Here is a 14167-nt window from a genome sequence, read left to right on the forward strand (position 1 = left end):
TGGGCCAGCATCCCTGTGGAACGCTTTAGACACCTTGTAGAGTCAACATGGGCCAGCATCCCTGTGGAACGCTTTAGACACCTTATAGAGTGCATGTCCCTGACGAATTGAGGCTGTTCTGAGGGCACAAAGGGGGGGGGTGCAACTCAATATTAGGAAGGTGTTCTTAATGTTTGGCTCACTCACTGTATGTCAGGCTGTGTGTCAGAGCGTCTCACCTGAGAAGCAGTTGCTGTAGGAGCTTCCCTGTTCGTTGTGGCTGGACAGCTTGATGCCACTGTGGACATCATACATGGAGTCCACTACCTGGCTGGGAGAAGGAAGGACAACACACCATGTCAGCTGGACACAATTCACCTCTTAGCTCTTCCCCTTGGCCCCAACCCTTTAGCTGGAATGGCTTCACTACTGACCAGCTGTGTGACTGTCTTTATGGAATAGCTTCACTACTGACCAGCTGTGTGACTGTCTTTATGGAATAGCTTCACTACTGACCAGCTGTGTGACTGTCTTTATGGAATAGCTTCACTACTGACCAGCTGTGTGACTGTCTTTATGGAATAGCTTCACTACTGACCAGCTGTGTGACTGTCTTTATGGAATAGCTTCATTACTGACCAGCTGTGTGACTGTCTTTATGGAATAGCTTCACTACTGACCAGCTGTGTGACTGTCTTTATGGAATAGCCTCACTACTGACCAGCTGTGTGACTGTCTTTATGGAATAGCTTCACTACTGACCAGCTGTGTGACTGTCTTTATAGAATAGCTTCACTACTGACCAGCTGTGTGACTGTCTTTATGGAATAGCTTCATTACTGACCAGCTGTGTGACTGTCTTTATGGAATAGCTTCACTACTGACCAGCTGTGTGACTGTCTTTATGGAATAGCTTCACTACTGACCAGCTGTGTGACTGTCTTTATGGAATAGCTTCACTACTGACCAGCTGTGTGACTGTCTTTATGGAATAGCTTCACTATTGACCAGCTGTGTGACTGTCTTTATGGAATAGCTTCACTACTGACCAGCTGTGTGACTGTCTTTATGGAATAGCTTCACTACTGACCAGCTGTGTGACTGTCTTTATGGAATAGCCTCACTACTGACCAGCTGTGTGACTGTCTTTATGGAATAGCCTCACTACTGACCAGCTGTGTGACTGTCTTTATGGAATAGCTTCATTACTGACCAGCTGTGTGACTGTCTTTATGGAATAGCTTCACTACTGACCAGCTGTGTGACTGTCTTTATGGAATAGCCTCACTACTGACCAGCTGTGTGACTGTCTTTATGGAATAGCTTCACTACTGACCAGCTGTGTGACTGTCTTTATGGAATAGCTTCACTACTGACCAGCTGTGTGACTGTCTTTATGGAATAGCTTCATTACTGACCAGCTGTGTGACTGTCTTTATGGAATAGCCTCACTACTGACCAGCTGTGTGACTGTCTTTATGGAATAGCTTCACTACTGACCAGCTGTGTGACTGTCTTTATGGAATAGCCTCACTACTGACCAGCTGTGTGACTGTCTTTATGGAATAGCTTCACTACTGACCAGCTGTGTGACTGTCTTTATAGAATAGCTTCACTACTGACCAGCTGTGTGACTGTCTTTATGGAATAGCTTCACTACTGACCAGCTGTGTGACTGTCTTTATGGAATAGCCTCACTACTGACCAGCTGTGTGACTGTCTTTATGGAATAGCTTCACTATTGACCAGCTGTGTGACTGTCTTTATAGAATAGCCTCACTATTGACCAGCTGTGTGACTGTCTTTATGGAATAGCTTCACTATTGACCAGCTGTGTGACTGTCTTTATGGAATAGCGTCACTATTGACCAGCTGTGTGACTGTCTTTATGGAATAGCGTCACTATTGACCAGCTGTGTGACTGTCTTTATGGAATAGCGTCACTATTGACCAGCTGTGTGACTGTCTTTATGGAATAGCGTCACTATTGACCAGCTGTGTGACTGTCTTTATGGAATAGTGTCAATATTGACCAGCTGTGTGACTGTCTTTGTGGAATAGCTAAAGACTTCACTCATGTGACTCATAGACTAAATACAACCAAGCAGGCAACGTTATTACAACCAGTTTCTAACCATGTAAACTGGTTGTAATAACTTAATTTTAAACCGTGTTGACGGTTGGGGAAAGTCTTTCAGCCAAGGCTCCTAAAGTGTCTCACTTCAGGCTGACGCTGTGTAGTTGTAGTGACTGGTGCCCAGTGGTTTTAGACTGGCTCGGGGTAGGAGAGTCAGCTGGGCGGAGCTTCTCCACCGCTGCACCGATATCCGCTGCCCATTGGTCACGCTCCTCCCGAGAACACGCCTCCAGGAAGTACTCGGCAGAACTCTTGGTTTGCAGTTTGAACACCAGCTGAGGTACAGTAAAAAACAAAGAAGACCATGATGTTGAATTCCTGAAGATTACATCTTAACCCCAAGATGATATCATGGTGCGTCCAACAGCATCGAGAGATGTATCCAACACACCTTTGAAAACTATGAAAAGCGCACTGTATCTACGATGATAACGCCCAGTGGTCTAAGGTTGAAACTACTCTAATAAAATTTTTAAAAAGCTATTTATGACGGGATGTCCCCGGGCATTGCATTCTCTAGTATGATTTCAGCAGGAAGCAAAACGCTGGGCTGGGCTCAACAGAGCTGAGACACTCTCACTTCGCAGCCTGTTTTCGACAATACAACACGTAATCTATTGACACATCTAGTGCAGCGATATATCCTCGGGGCAACAGTTTCAGAGACATGAACAGCATACACTATATAATGCTATTCCATTAGAATAGAATCATAATTCTAGAATAGAATCATACATTCTAGAATATAATCATAATTGTGTTCTAATCACATAGATCAGCATTAGAACCATGCTGGAGTTATAATATGTAATTATATGATTCGATTGCTGTTCAACAGCCATAATGTCACTGATTCCAGACGAGGTAAACGTAAAAGGGGCTTGTACATTAACTCACCGGGCGGTTGTCATACTCCAGAAACGGACAAGAGATTTTACAATCGGTCAACATGATCCTCCCGCGTTGACAGGAGTCTCTCTTCCCTCCGTCATATTTATAGTAGAGCAACTGGTCTGGATAGAGTACAAACCAGCGAGCCTTCCAGTTGTGAACTACATGGCCCTAGAGTTACAATTAGAAAATATATATTCATTAAAATGCATTCTATGCATTTTATAACTACTTAGTTAAAACAATGTTATAACACATTTATGAATAATAGTCAAATGAAATGCGCGTCATTTGGACATATAACGTTTTATGTCATCTTACCCGTTTCACAAGGAATCCCTCTTTCAGGATAGGGTTCTTCTGATCTTCTTCCATAGTCAGTCAGTTGTTCTACCTCAGCGCGGGTCTCGAAACATGGTTTATCTCTCACCTGGCTGCTGCGTCATCTGGTTCACACCCAGCCGCCACAGAACTCTCAGAACATCGGAATGCAGGGAAAAAACCCCGTGGCTCCAAGTCAAAAATGTATATATGATCCCCTCTTTCCACAAAGGGCTTCTCTATTTTAAATATAAAGGTACATTCCGATTAAGTCGACATATGCAGAGTATAAGTGAATCCAGTCTCCGCAAAATCAGAGACAGTAATGCGTATCGTCGGTTACATGCAGACAATAATAGTCACGTTAATATATTAGTTAAATGTAAACGTTTTACATGCTTTACAAAAATAACAATTTCCCTAATAATCCTGTTTACATGATCACTTCTGAAATCAGGTCTGGTGGGAATGTAAATAAACGTTCTACCAAGTGTAATAACATTTGAGTCATTAGTGTGCATGTAAACGTACTCCTTTTTACTTTGTATTTCTATCGCGCTGTAGTGCAGGTATTTAGCGCCTCAGGTTAAATACGGCCCATACTCTCTGTAAAATACAACATCTTGTTAGTGGCAGGCAGATGGTGATATTAAGTCGTTTCATCTTACTGTCCAAAGGGAATGTTTTCAGCAGGCTATACACTCCTATAGTCACTTGACACCTGGGTCACACCGAGAGTGGCTTGTTGCGCAAAATGGTCCTCAACATTCACCTTCTGCTACCATTTCTGCCAAGCCGTCTATGCATACAGTTTGACGCATACAGTTTGATGCATACAGTTTGATGCATACAGTTTGATGCACACAGTTTGAAGCACACAGTTTGATGCATACAGTTTGATGCATACAGTTTGATGCATACAGTTTGATGCACACAGTTTGATGCACACAGTTTGATGCATACAGTTTGATGCATACAGTTTGATGCATACAGTTTGATGCATACAGTTTGATGCATACAGTTTGATGCATACAGTTTGACGCACACAGTTTGATGCATACAGTTTGATGCATACAGTTTGATGCATACAGTTTGATGCACACAGTTTGATGCACACAGTTTGATGCATACAGTTTGATGCATACAGTTTGATGCATACAGTTTGACGCACACAGTTTGATGCATACAGTTTGATGCATACAGTTTGATGCATACAGTTTGATGCACACAGTTTGATGCATACAGTTTGATGCACACAGTTTGATGCATACAGTTTGATGCATACAGTTTGAAGCATACAGTTTGAAGCATACAGTTTGATGCATACAGTTTGATGCATACAGTTTGATGCACACAGTTTGATGCACACAGTTTGATGCATACAGTTTGATGCATACAGTTTGATGCATACAGTTTGATGCATACAGTTTGATGCATACAGTTTGATGCATACAGTTTGATGCATACAGTTTGATGCACACAGTTTGATGCACACAGTTTGATGCATACAGTTTGATGCATACAGTTTGATGCATACAGTTTGATGCACACAGTTTGATGCACACAGTTTGATGCACACAGTTTGATGCATACAGTTTGATGCACACAGTTTGATGCACACAGTTTGATGCACACAGTTTGATGCATACAGTTTGATGCATACAGTTTGATGCATACAGTTTGATGCATACAGTTTGATGCACACAGTTTGATGCATACAGTTTGATGCATACAGTTTGATGCACACAGTTTGATGCATACAGTTTGATGCACACAGTTTGATGCATACAGTTTGACGCACACAGTTTGATGCATACAGTTTGATGCACACAGTTTGATGCATACAGTTTGATGCACACAGTTTGACACAAGGTTCGATAAATCCAACCTATGCACCACACAGAACGCACTGCAACTGTCTCTGCAAGGCAACACTGCCAAGGCAAACACAGCGTTCCATTGGAAATGAATGTACTGTGGGGATTTGGGCCTAGTCTATAGATTTCACATGATATGCATCTGTTGGTAACAGATGATGGGGATTTGGGCCTAGTCTATAGATTTCACATGATATGCATCTGTTGGTAACAGATGACAGGGATTTGGGCCTAGTCTATAGATTTCACATGATATGCATCTGTTGGTAACAGATGACGGGGATTTGGGCCTAGTCTATAGATTTCACATGATATGCAGCTGTTGGTAACAGATGATGGGGATTTGGGCCTAGTCTATAGATTTCACATGATATGCAGCTGGTGGTAACAGATGACAGGGATTTGGGCCTAGTCTATAGATTTCACATGATATGCAGCTGTTGGTAACAGATGATGGGGATTTGGGCCTAGTCTATAGATTTCACATGATATGCAGCTGTTGGTAACAGATGATGGGGATTTGGGCCTAGTCTATAGATTTCACATGATATGCAGCTGTTGGTAACAGATGATCTGTTGGTAACAGATGACAGGGGGGATTGACGGGATTAGGGCCTAGTCTATTGATTTCACATGATATGCAGCTGATTTCTGGATTTGGGCCTAGTCTATAGATTTCACATGATATGGTAATGGGGATTTGGGCCTAGTCTATTGATTTCACATGATATGCAGCTGTTCACATGATAACAGATGACGGGGATTTGGGCCTAGTCTATTGATTTCACATGATATGCAGCTGTCTGGTAACAGATGATGGGGATTTGGGCCTAGTCTAGTCTGATATGATTTGGGCCTAGTCTATAGATTTCACATGATATGCAGCTGTTGGTAACAGATGATGGGGATTTGGGCCTAGTCTATGGATTTCACATGATATGCAGCTGTTGGTAACAGATGATGGGGATTTGGGCCTAGTCTATGGATTTCACATGATATGCAGCTGTTGGTAACAGATGACGGGGATTTGGGCCTAGTCTATAGATTTCACATGATATGCATCTGTTGGTAACAGATGACGGGGATTTGGGCCTAGTCTCGGAGAAGCAGTATATCCTTCACGTAGGACTCATTAAAGAAAAAAATATTTGTTTAATCTGAGGTGAGTTTATCGCTGTTCTGATTTCCAGAAGCTCTTTTCGGTCATAAGAGATGGTAACAGCAACAATTATGTACAAGATAACTTACAAACTGGTACTCTGTGTATAGAGCCAAGTTATCGTTACTCAGTACTGGTACTCTGTGTATAGAGCCATGTTATCATTGACTCGGTACTGGTACTCTGTGTATAGAGCCAAGTTATCGTTACTCAGTACTGGTACTCTGTGTATAGAGCCATGTTATCATTGACTCAGTACTGGTACTCTGTGTATAGAGCCATGTTATCGTTGACTCAGTACTGGTACTCTGTGTATAGAGCCATGTTATCATTGACTCAGTACTGGTACTCTGTGTATAGAGCCATGTTATCATTGACTCAGTACTGGTACTCTGTGTATAGAGCCATGTTATCATTGACTCAGTACTAGTACTCTGTGTATAGAGCCATGTTATCATTGACTCAGTACTGGTACTCTGTGTATAGAGCCATGTTATCATTGACTCAGTACTGGTACTCTGTGTATAGAGCCATGTTATCATTGACTCAGTACTAGTACTCTGTGTATAGAGCCATGTTATCATTGACTCAGTACTGGTACTCTGTGTATAGAGCCATGTTATCATTGACTCAGTACTGGTACTCTGTGTATAGAGCCATGTTATCATTGACTCAGTACTGGTACTCTGTGTATAGAGCCATGTTATCATTGACTCAGTACTGGTACTCTGTGTATAGAGCCATGTTATCGTTGACTCAGTACTGGTACTCTGTGTATAGAGCCATGTTATCATTGACTCAGTACTGGTACTCTGTGTATAGAGCCAAGTTATCGTTACTCATTGTGTATTTATTATTACATGCTTTACTTTTCTATTATTTCTCTATTTTCTTTCTCTCTGCATTGTTGGAAAAGGGCCTGTAAGTAAGCATTTCACTGTTAGTCTACACCTGTTGTTTACACAGTATGTGTCACACCCTGACCATAGTTTGCTTTGTATCTTTCTATGTTTCGGTTGGTCAGGGTGTGATCTGAGTGGGCATTCTATGTTGGATGTCTAGTTTGTCTATTTCTATGTCTGGCCTGATATGGTTCTCAATCAGAGGCAGGTGTTAGTCATTGTCTCTGATTGGGAACCATATTTAGGTAGCCTGGGTTTCACTAGTGTGTTTGTGGGTGATTGTTCCTGTCTCTGTGTTTGGGCTGTTTTTGGTTTTCCGCGTTTATTGTTTTTTTTGTAGTGTTCGTGTTTATCTTTTGTTATTAAACATGAATCAAAGAAACCACGCTGCATTTTGGTCCGCTTCTCCTTCACCTACAGAAAACCGTTACAGTATGTGACAAATAAAATTCGATTTTGATCTCCGGTGAACCCGGTTCGTACTTAAAAAATTCTCCATTCAGGCTGCAAAGGAGTCGATTTTCTCCTTAAGTCGATATAATGGTGAGAAGGCAGAAACAAACAAACCAAAAATATACATACTTTCTTTATGAAACATCATTTCCCGCCACCATGCTAGGGTGGCTAATGCTACTTCCTGGCTTTGCATACAGACCGAGGATAAACAACAGACTCCTTCCACATTGACTTTGTGGCTGTGCTATCTAGTCAAAACCCTTTCAAAGCGGCAGTACTGAACACGTTTACCAGACCCCAGCGGCAAGATCGGTGGGACCATTCTAGCCAATGAGAGGGCAGATACGCGTGTGAACAATAAGCGCAACTTCTTTATTGTGCTTTTTCTCAAAGTTGCCGTGATGACACGTGTTCTACCTATATCATCCCGGTCCCCCGACTACAGGTGGGGCCATTTGACTACAGGTGGGGCCATTCGACTGCAGGTGGGGCCATTTGACTACAGGTGGGGCCATTTGACTACAGGTGGGGCCATTTGACTACAGGTGGGGCCATTCGACTACAGGTGGGGGCCATTCGACTACAGGTGGGGCCATTTGACTACAGGTGGGGCCATTCGACTACAGGTGGGGCCATTTGACTACAGGTGGGGCCATTCGACTACAGGTGGGGCCATTTGACTACAGGTGGGGCCATTTGACTACAGGTGGGGCCATTCGACTACAGGTGGGGCCATTTGACTACAGGTGGGGCCATTTGACTACAGGTGGGGCCATTCGACTACAGGTGGGGCCATTTGACTACAGGTGGGGCCATTCGACTACAGGTGGGGGCCATTTGACTACAGGTGGGGCCATTCGACTACAGGTGGGGCCATTCGACTACAGGTGGGGCCATTTGACTACAGGTGGGGCCATTCGACTACAGGTGGGGCCATTCGACTACAGGTGGGGCCATTCGACTACAGGTGGGGCCATTCGACTACAGGTGGGGGCCATTTGACTACAGGTGGGGCCATTCGACTACAGGTGGGGCCATTCGACTACAGGTGGGGCCATTCGACTACAGGTGGGGCCATTCGACTACAGGTGGGGCCATTCGACTACAGGTGGGGCCATTCGACTACAGGTGGGGCCATTCGACTACAGGTGGGGCCATTCGACTACAGGTGCAGCCATTCGACTACAGGTGGGGCCATTTGACTACAGGTGGGGCCATTTGACTACAGGTGGGGCCATTTGACTACAGGTGGGGCCATTTGACTACAGGTGGGGCCATTTGACTACAGGTGGGGCCATTTGACTACAGGTGGGGCCATTTGACTACAGGTGGGGCCATTCGACTACAGGTGGGGCCATTCGACTACAGGTGGGGCCATTCGACTGCAGGTGGGGCCATTCATCAATAAGTTACACTCGTAAAAACCTAAGCGTTACAAAACTTATATTCGATCAAATCATGTAGCAAATAAGCATTTACATGTTTTTTTTGCACGCTAGCAGACACCCATAGGTTATCAGTCGTTGCGCTAACGCTAGTTAGCATTGGCTCGCAAAACTACCACTAACTTTCTTAGTGGTAAAAACAGTATCCACGAGTTCATCTGGGAAGAGCCAGGGGCTTGCATTCAAAAGACACACCTTGTCCCCTCAGCCCTCAAATTAAGTGGACACTTCTGATGATTTATCATGAAGTCTGATGATATACTGATATACTTGCAAGAGGAGAGAGGAAGGAATGTTTTTTTTTAAACGGACCGGCCTTGCCCGGAACTTCGTCACTCCCTCATTGTGTTTTCAGCCACCAGTTGCTTGACATGCGCTACAGTCAATTATGAGTGCATGTCTACTTATATTAACTATATGATCATTAACTTACGTCTACTGTATGATAGCTAGCATTAATTTACGTCTACTGTATGATAGCTAGCATTAATTTACGTCTACTGTATGATAGCTAGCATTAATTTACGTCTATGGTATGATAGCTAGCATTAATTTACGTCTACTGTATGATAGCTAGCATTATTAATAATCTTTAGCCTGCCTAGCTGGAACTTCTGAAGAAGGGACATTTTTTATTTTCTACCATTTCCAAAAGATAACCAAACAAAAACATCATTACTTTTACGAGATGTGTTTGTGCCATAATGTGCAGATTTAATTCATTAGTAGCACCATTTCTAACCACTTTACATTCGTTTTTACTTACACCTCAATACCCAAGTATCACTTTGACCAAATTCGACACTCTCTCATTGACGCCACCTGTCGGAGAAGACAGATTTTGGGCCCAGTTATCTCGCTTCGCCTCTTCCTCTCTGACCAGACATATTCATTAGTTGACGTCACAGAGCATTTAGAAAAACGTTTTGCAACAGAAAAGAAAGCAGGTGTTTCCTATTGGACATAAGTAACCTATACTGTTCATAGTACCTCCCACAATTTCAGCTAATATAATAATATAATAATATAATAATAATAATATAATAATAATAATAATATAATAATAATAATAATAATAATAATAATAATAATATAATAATAATAATAATAATATAATAATAATAATAATAATAATAATATAATAATAATAATAATAATAATAATAATAATAATAATAATAATAATAATAATAATAATATAATAATATAATAATAATAATAATATAATAATAATAATAATATAATAATAATATAATATAATAATAATAATAATAATAATAATAATAATATAATAATAATAATAATAATAATAATAATAATATAATAATAATAATAATAATAATAATAATAATAATAATATAATAATAATAATAATAATAATAATAATAATAATAATAATAATAATAATAATATAATAATAATAACTCCTGTTGAATATGGCTGGTGTCAGTAAAACGTCGTCAAAAAAAAACCTAATTAAATCATTGCCAGTGTTGTGGAAAATATCTAAAACAAATACTAGTCAGATACCGGAGCTTGTGAATTCAATTAGACTTTTATTACAGAGAACCACAAATGCCGAGCACCTCCATGGAAGAACTGCCTCCTCATTCTTAGCGCTTGGCTTTTATACAGTTTCTACCTTTACATAATGATGTCATCACCTCATTTGCTTTGTTACATAGTTTCCATTCTCTTATTGGCTCAGAATATTGGGGCATAGATTATATTGGTGGCGTGACATGCCCCTTAGCTAATGTTCCTGTCCAAAGGTCTTTAAAAGTTCAGACCTACATTATCAATGTATGCTTAACTTATATGCGTGTCCAGTAGCCTTCACAAGATCAGATATGGCCCAGACCAGTCACGTCTTGTTAGTTTACCTTTAGTCTCGCCTCATCTACACAGATTCTGCTTATGTTGTGTTCTTTACATGTCCAATAGTCAATTGGATGTTGATCTAGCTTTGTACACTAACAACTAGCCTTCATTCTGCTGACACATGTCTAACATTTAAACTTACTTATATTGATTATTCTTTCTACTTCAAAGAGAACAGTGTAGGTTACTGAAAATCATCAGACGACTGGAAAATCTCCAAAACCAGCAGCACAGTTACAGTCACCAACACTCTGGATAATACAAAAACAGGAGTAAAATGGTCAGAGTGAGGTGTTCTCTCATTAGGCTACCCCTGGGGCGGCAGGGTAGCCTAGTGGTTAGAGCGTTGGACTAGTAACCGCAAGGTTGCAAGTTCAAACCCCCGAGCTGACAAGTTACAAATCTGTCGTTCTGCCCACTGAACAGGCAGTTAACCCACTGTTCCTAGGCCGTCATTTGAAAATAAGAATTTGTTCTTAACTGACTTGTCTAGTTAAATAAAGGTAAAATAAAAAAAACATTTAGTCTGTCTATCCCTAAACTACAGAGCATGTTGTCCTGCTATAGTAGTTCACTAAACTACAGAGCATGTTGTCCTGCTATAGTAGTTCACTAAACTATAGAGCATGTTGTCCTGCTATAGTAGTTCACTAAACTACAGAGCATGTTGTCCTGCTATAGTAGTTCACTAAACTACAGAGCATGTTGTCCTGCTATAGTAGTTCACTAAACTACATGTAGTTCACTATAAACTAAACTACAGAGCATGTTGTCCTGCTATAGTAGTTCACTAAACTACAGAGCATGTTGTCCTGCTATAGTAGTTCACTAAACTACAGAGCATGTTGTCCTGCTATAGTAGTTCTAAACTACAAGCACTATAGTAGTTCACTAAACTACAGAGCATGTTGTCCTGCTATAGTAGTTCTAAACTACAGAGCATGTTACTATAGTAGTTCACTAAACTACAGAGCATGTTGTCCTGCTATAGTAGTTCACTAAACTACAGAGCATGTTGTCCTGCTATAGTAGTTCACTAAACTACAGAGCATGTTGTCCTGCTATAGTAGTTCCCTAAACTACAGAGCATGTTGTCCTGCTATAGTAGTTCACTAAACTACAGAGCATGTTATCCTGCTATAGTAGTTCCTAAACTACAGAGCATGTTGTCCTGCTATAGTAGTTCACTAAACTACAGAGCATGTTGTCCTGCTATAGTAGTTCACTAAACTACAGAGCATGTTGTCCTGCTATAGTAGTTCACTAAACTACAGAGCATGTTGTCCTGCTATAGTAGTTCACTAAACTACAGAGCATGTTGTCCTGCTATAGTAGTTCACTAAACTACAGAGCATGTTGTCCTGCTATAGTAGTTCACTAAACTACAGAGCATGTTGTCCTGCTATAGTAGTTCACTAAACTACAGAGCATGTTGTCCTGCTATAGTAGTTCACTAAACTACAGAGCATGTTGTCCTGCTATAGTAGTTCACTAAACTACAGTAGTTCACTAAACTACAGAGCATGTTGTCCTGCTATAGTAGTTCACTAAACTACAGAGCATGTTGTCCTGCTATAGTAGTTCACTAAACTACAGAGCATGTTGTCCTAGTTCACTAAACTACATAGCAGTCCTGCTATAGTAGTTCACTAAACTACAGAGCATGTTGTCCTGCTATAGTAGTTCACTAAACTACAGAGCATGTTGTCCTGCTATAGTAGTTCACTAAACTACAGAGCATGTTGTCCTGCTATAGTAGTTCACTAAACTACAGAGCATGTTGTCCTGCTATAGTAGTTCACTAAACTACAGAGCATGTTGTCCTGCTATAGTAGTTCACTAAACTACAGAGCATGTTGTCCTGCTATAGTAGTTCACTAAACTACAGAGCATGTTGTCCTGCTATAGTAGTTCACTAAACTACAGAGCATGTTGTCCTGCTATAGTAGTTCACTAAACTACAGAGCATGTTGTCCTGCTATAGTAGTTCACTAAACTACAGAGCATGTTGTCCTGCTATAGTAGTTCACTAAACTACAGAGCATGTTGTCCTGCTATAGTAGTTCACTAAACTACAGAGCATGTTATCCTGCTATAGTAGTTCACTAAACTACAGAGCATGTTGTCCTGCTATAGTAGTTCACTAAACTACAGAGCATGTTGTCCTGCTATAGTAGTTCACTAAACTACAGAGCATGTTGTCCTGCTATAGTAGTTCACTAAACTACAGAGCATGTTGTCCTGCTATAGTAGTTCACTAAACTACAGAGCATGTTGTCCTGCTATAGTAGTTCACTAAACTACAGAGCATGTTGTCCTGCTATAGTAGTTCACTAAACTACAGAGCATGTTGTTATCCTAGCTAAATAGTAGTTCTGCTATAGTAGTTAAACTACAGAGCATGTTGTCCTGCTATAGTAGTTCACTAAACTACAGAGCATGTTATCCTGCTATAGTAGTTCACTAAACTACAGAGCATGTTGTCCTGCTATAGTAGTTCACTAAACTACAGAGCATGTTATCCTGCTATAGTAGTTCACTAAACTACAGAGCATGTTGTCCTGCTATAGTAGTTCACTAAACTACAGAGCATGTTATCCTGCTATAGTAGTTCACTAAACTACAGAGCATGTTGTCCTGCTATAGTAGTTCACTAAACTACAGAGCATGTTGTCCTGCTATAGTAGTTCACTAAACTACAGAGCATGTTGTCCTGCTATAGTAGTTCACTAAACTACAGAGCATGTTATCCTGCTATAGTAGTTCACTAAACTACAGAGCACTATAGTAGTTCACTAAACTACAGAGCATGTTGTCCTGCTATAGTAGTTCACTAAACTACAGAGCATGTTGTCCTGCTATAGTAGTTCACTAAACTACAGAGCATGTTGTCCTGCTATAGTAGTTCACTAAACTACAGAGCATGTTATCCTGCTATAGTAGTTCACTAAACTACAGAGCATGTTGTCCTGCTATAGTAGTTCACTAAACTACAGAGCATGTTGTCCTGCTATAGTAGTTCACTAAACTACAGAGCATGTTGTCCTGCTATAGTAGTTCACTAAACTACAGAGCATGTTGTCCTGCTATAGTAGTTCTAAACTACAGAGCATGTACTAT

The 14167-nt window shown here is 40.9% G+C and overlaps 2 protein-coding genes and 1 long non-coding RNA gene across 3 annotated transcripts in view; 1 reads left to right on the forward strand and 2 right to left on the reverse strand.

Moving 5' to 3' along the window:
- Window positions 1-3549, reverse strand: part of plek2 (pleckstrin 2) — a 10117-nt gene extending 6568 nt beyond the window's left edge. The window contains exons 1-4 of the mRNA XM_052485468.1: window positions 3329-3549; window positions 3014-3178; window positions 2201-2391; window positions 219-310 (exon numbers count right to left, since the gene is read on the reverse strand). Of these exons, the coding sequence (XP_052341428.1) occupies window positions 219-310; window positions 2201-2391; window positions 3014-3178; window positions 3329-3382 (502 nt within the window). The 5' untranslated portion in view covers window positions 3383-3549. The remainder of the gene's footprint in view (window positions 1-218; window positions 311-2200; window positions 2392-3013; window positions 3179-3328) is intronic.
- The window catches only part of si:ch211-10a23.2 (Galectin-related protein A-like), a 56118-nt gene that overhangs the window by 20626 nt on the left and 21325 nt on the right, over window positions 1-14167 (forward strand). The window lies entirely within an intron of this gene.
- On the reverse strand, window positions 5390-7646 carry LOC127913458 (uncharacterized). Its single transcript, XR_008085583.1, has 2 exons — window positions 6227-7646; window positions 5390-5778 (listed from the first exon to the last, which is right to left on the reverse strand). It is a non-coding gene; the product is annotated as an uncharacterized LOC127913458 (long non-coding RNA).

This window comes from Oncorhynchus keta, chromosome 29, assembly GCF_023373465.1.
Source record: "Oncorhynchus keta strain PuntledgeMale-10-30-2019 chromosome 29, Oket_V2, whole genome shotgun sequence".
NCBI classification, from domain to species: Eukaryota; Metazoa; Chordata; class Actinopteri; order Salmoniformes; family Salmonidae; genus Oncorhynchus; species Oncorhynchus keta.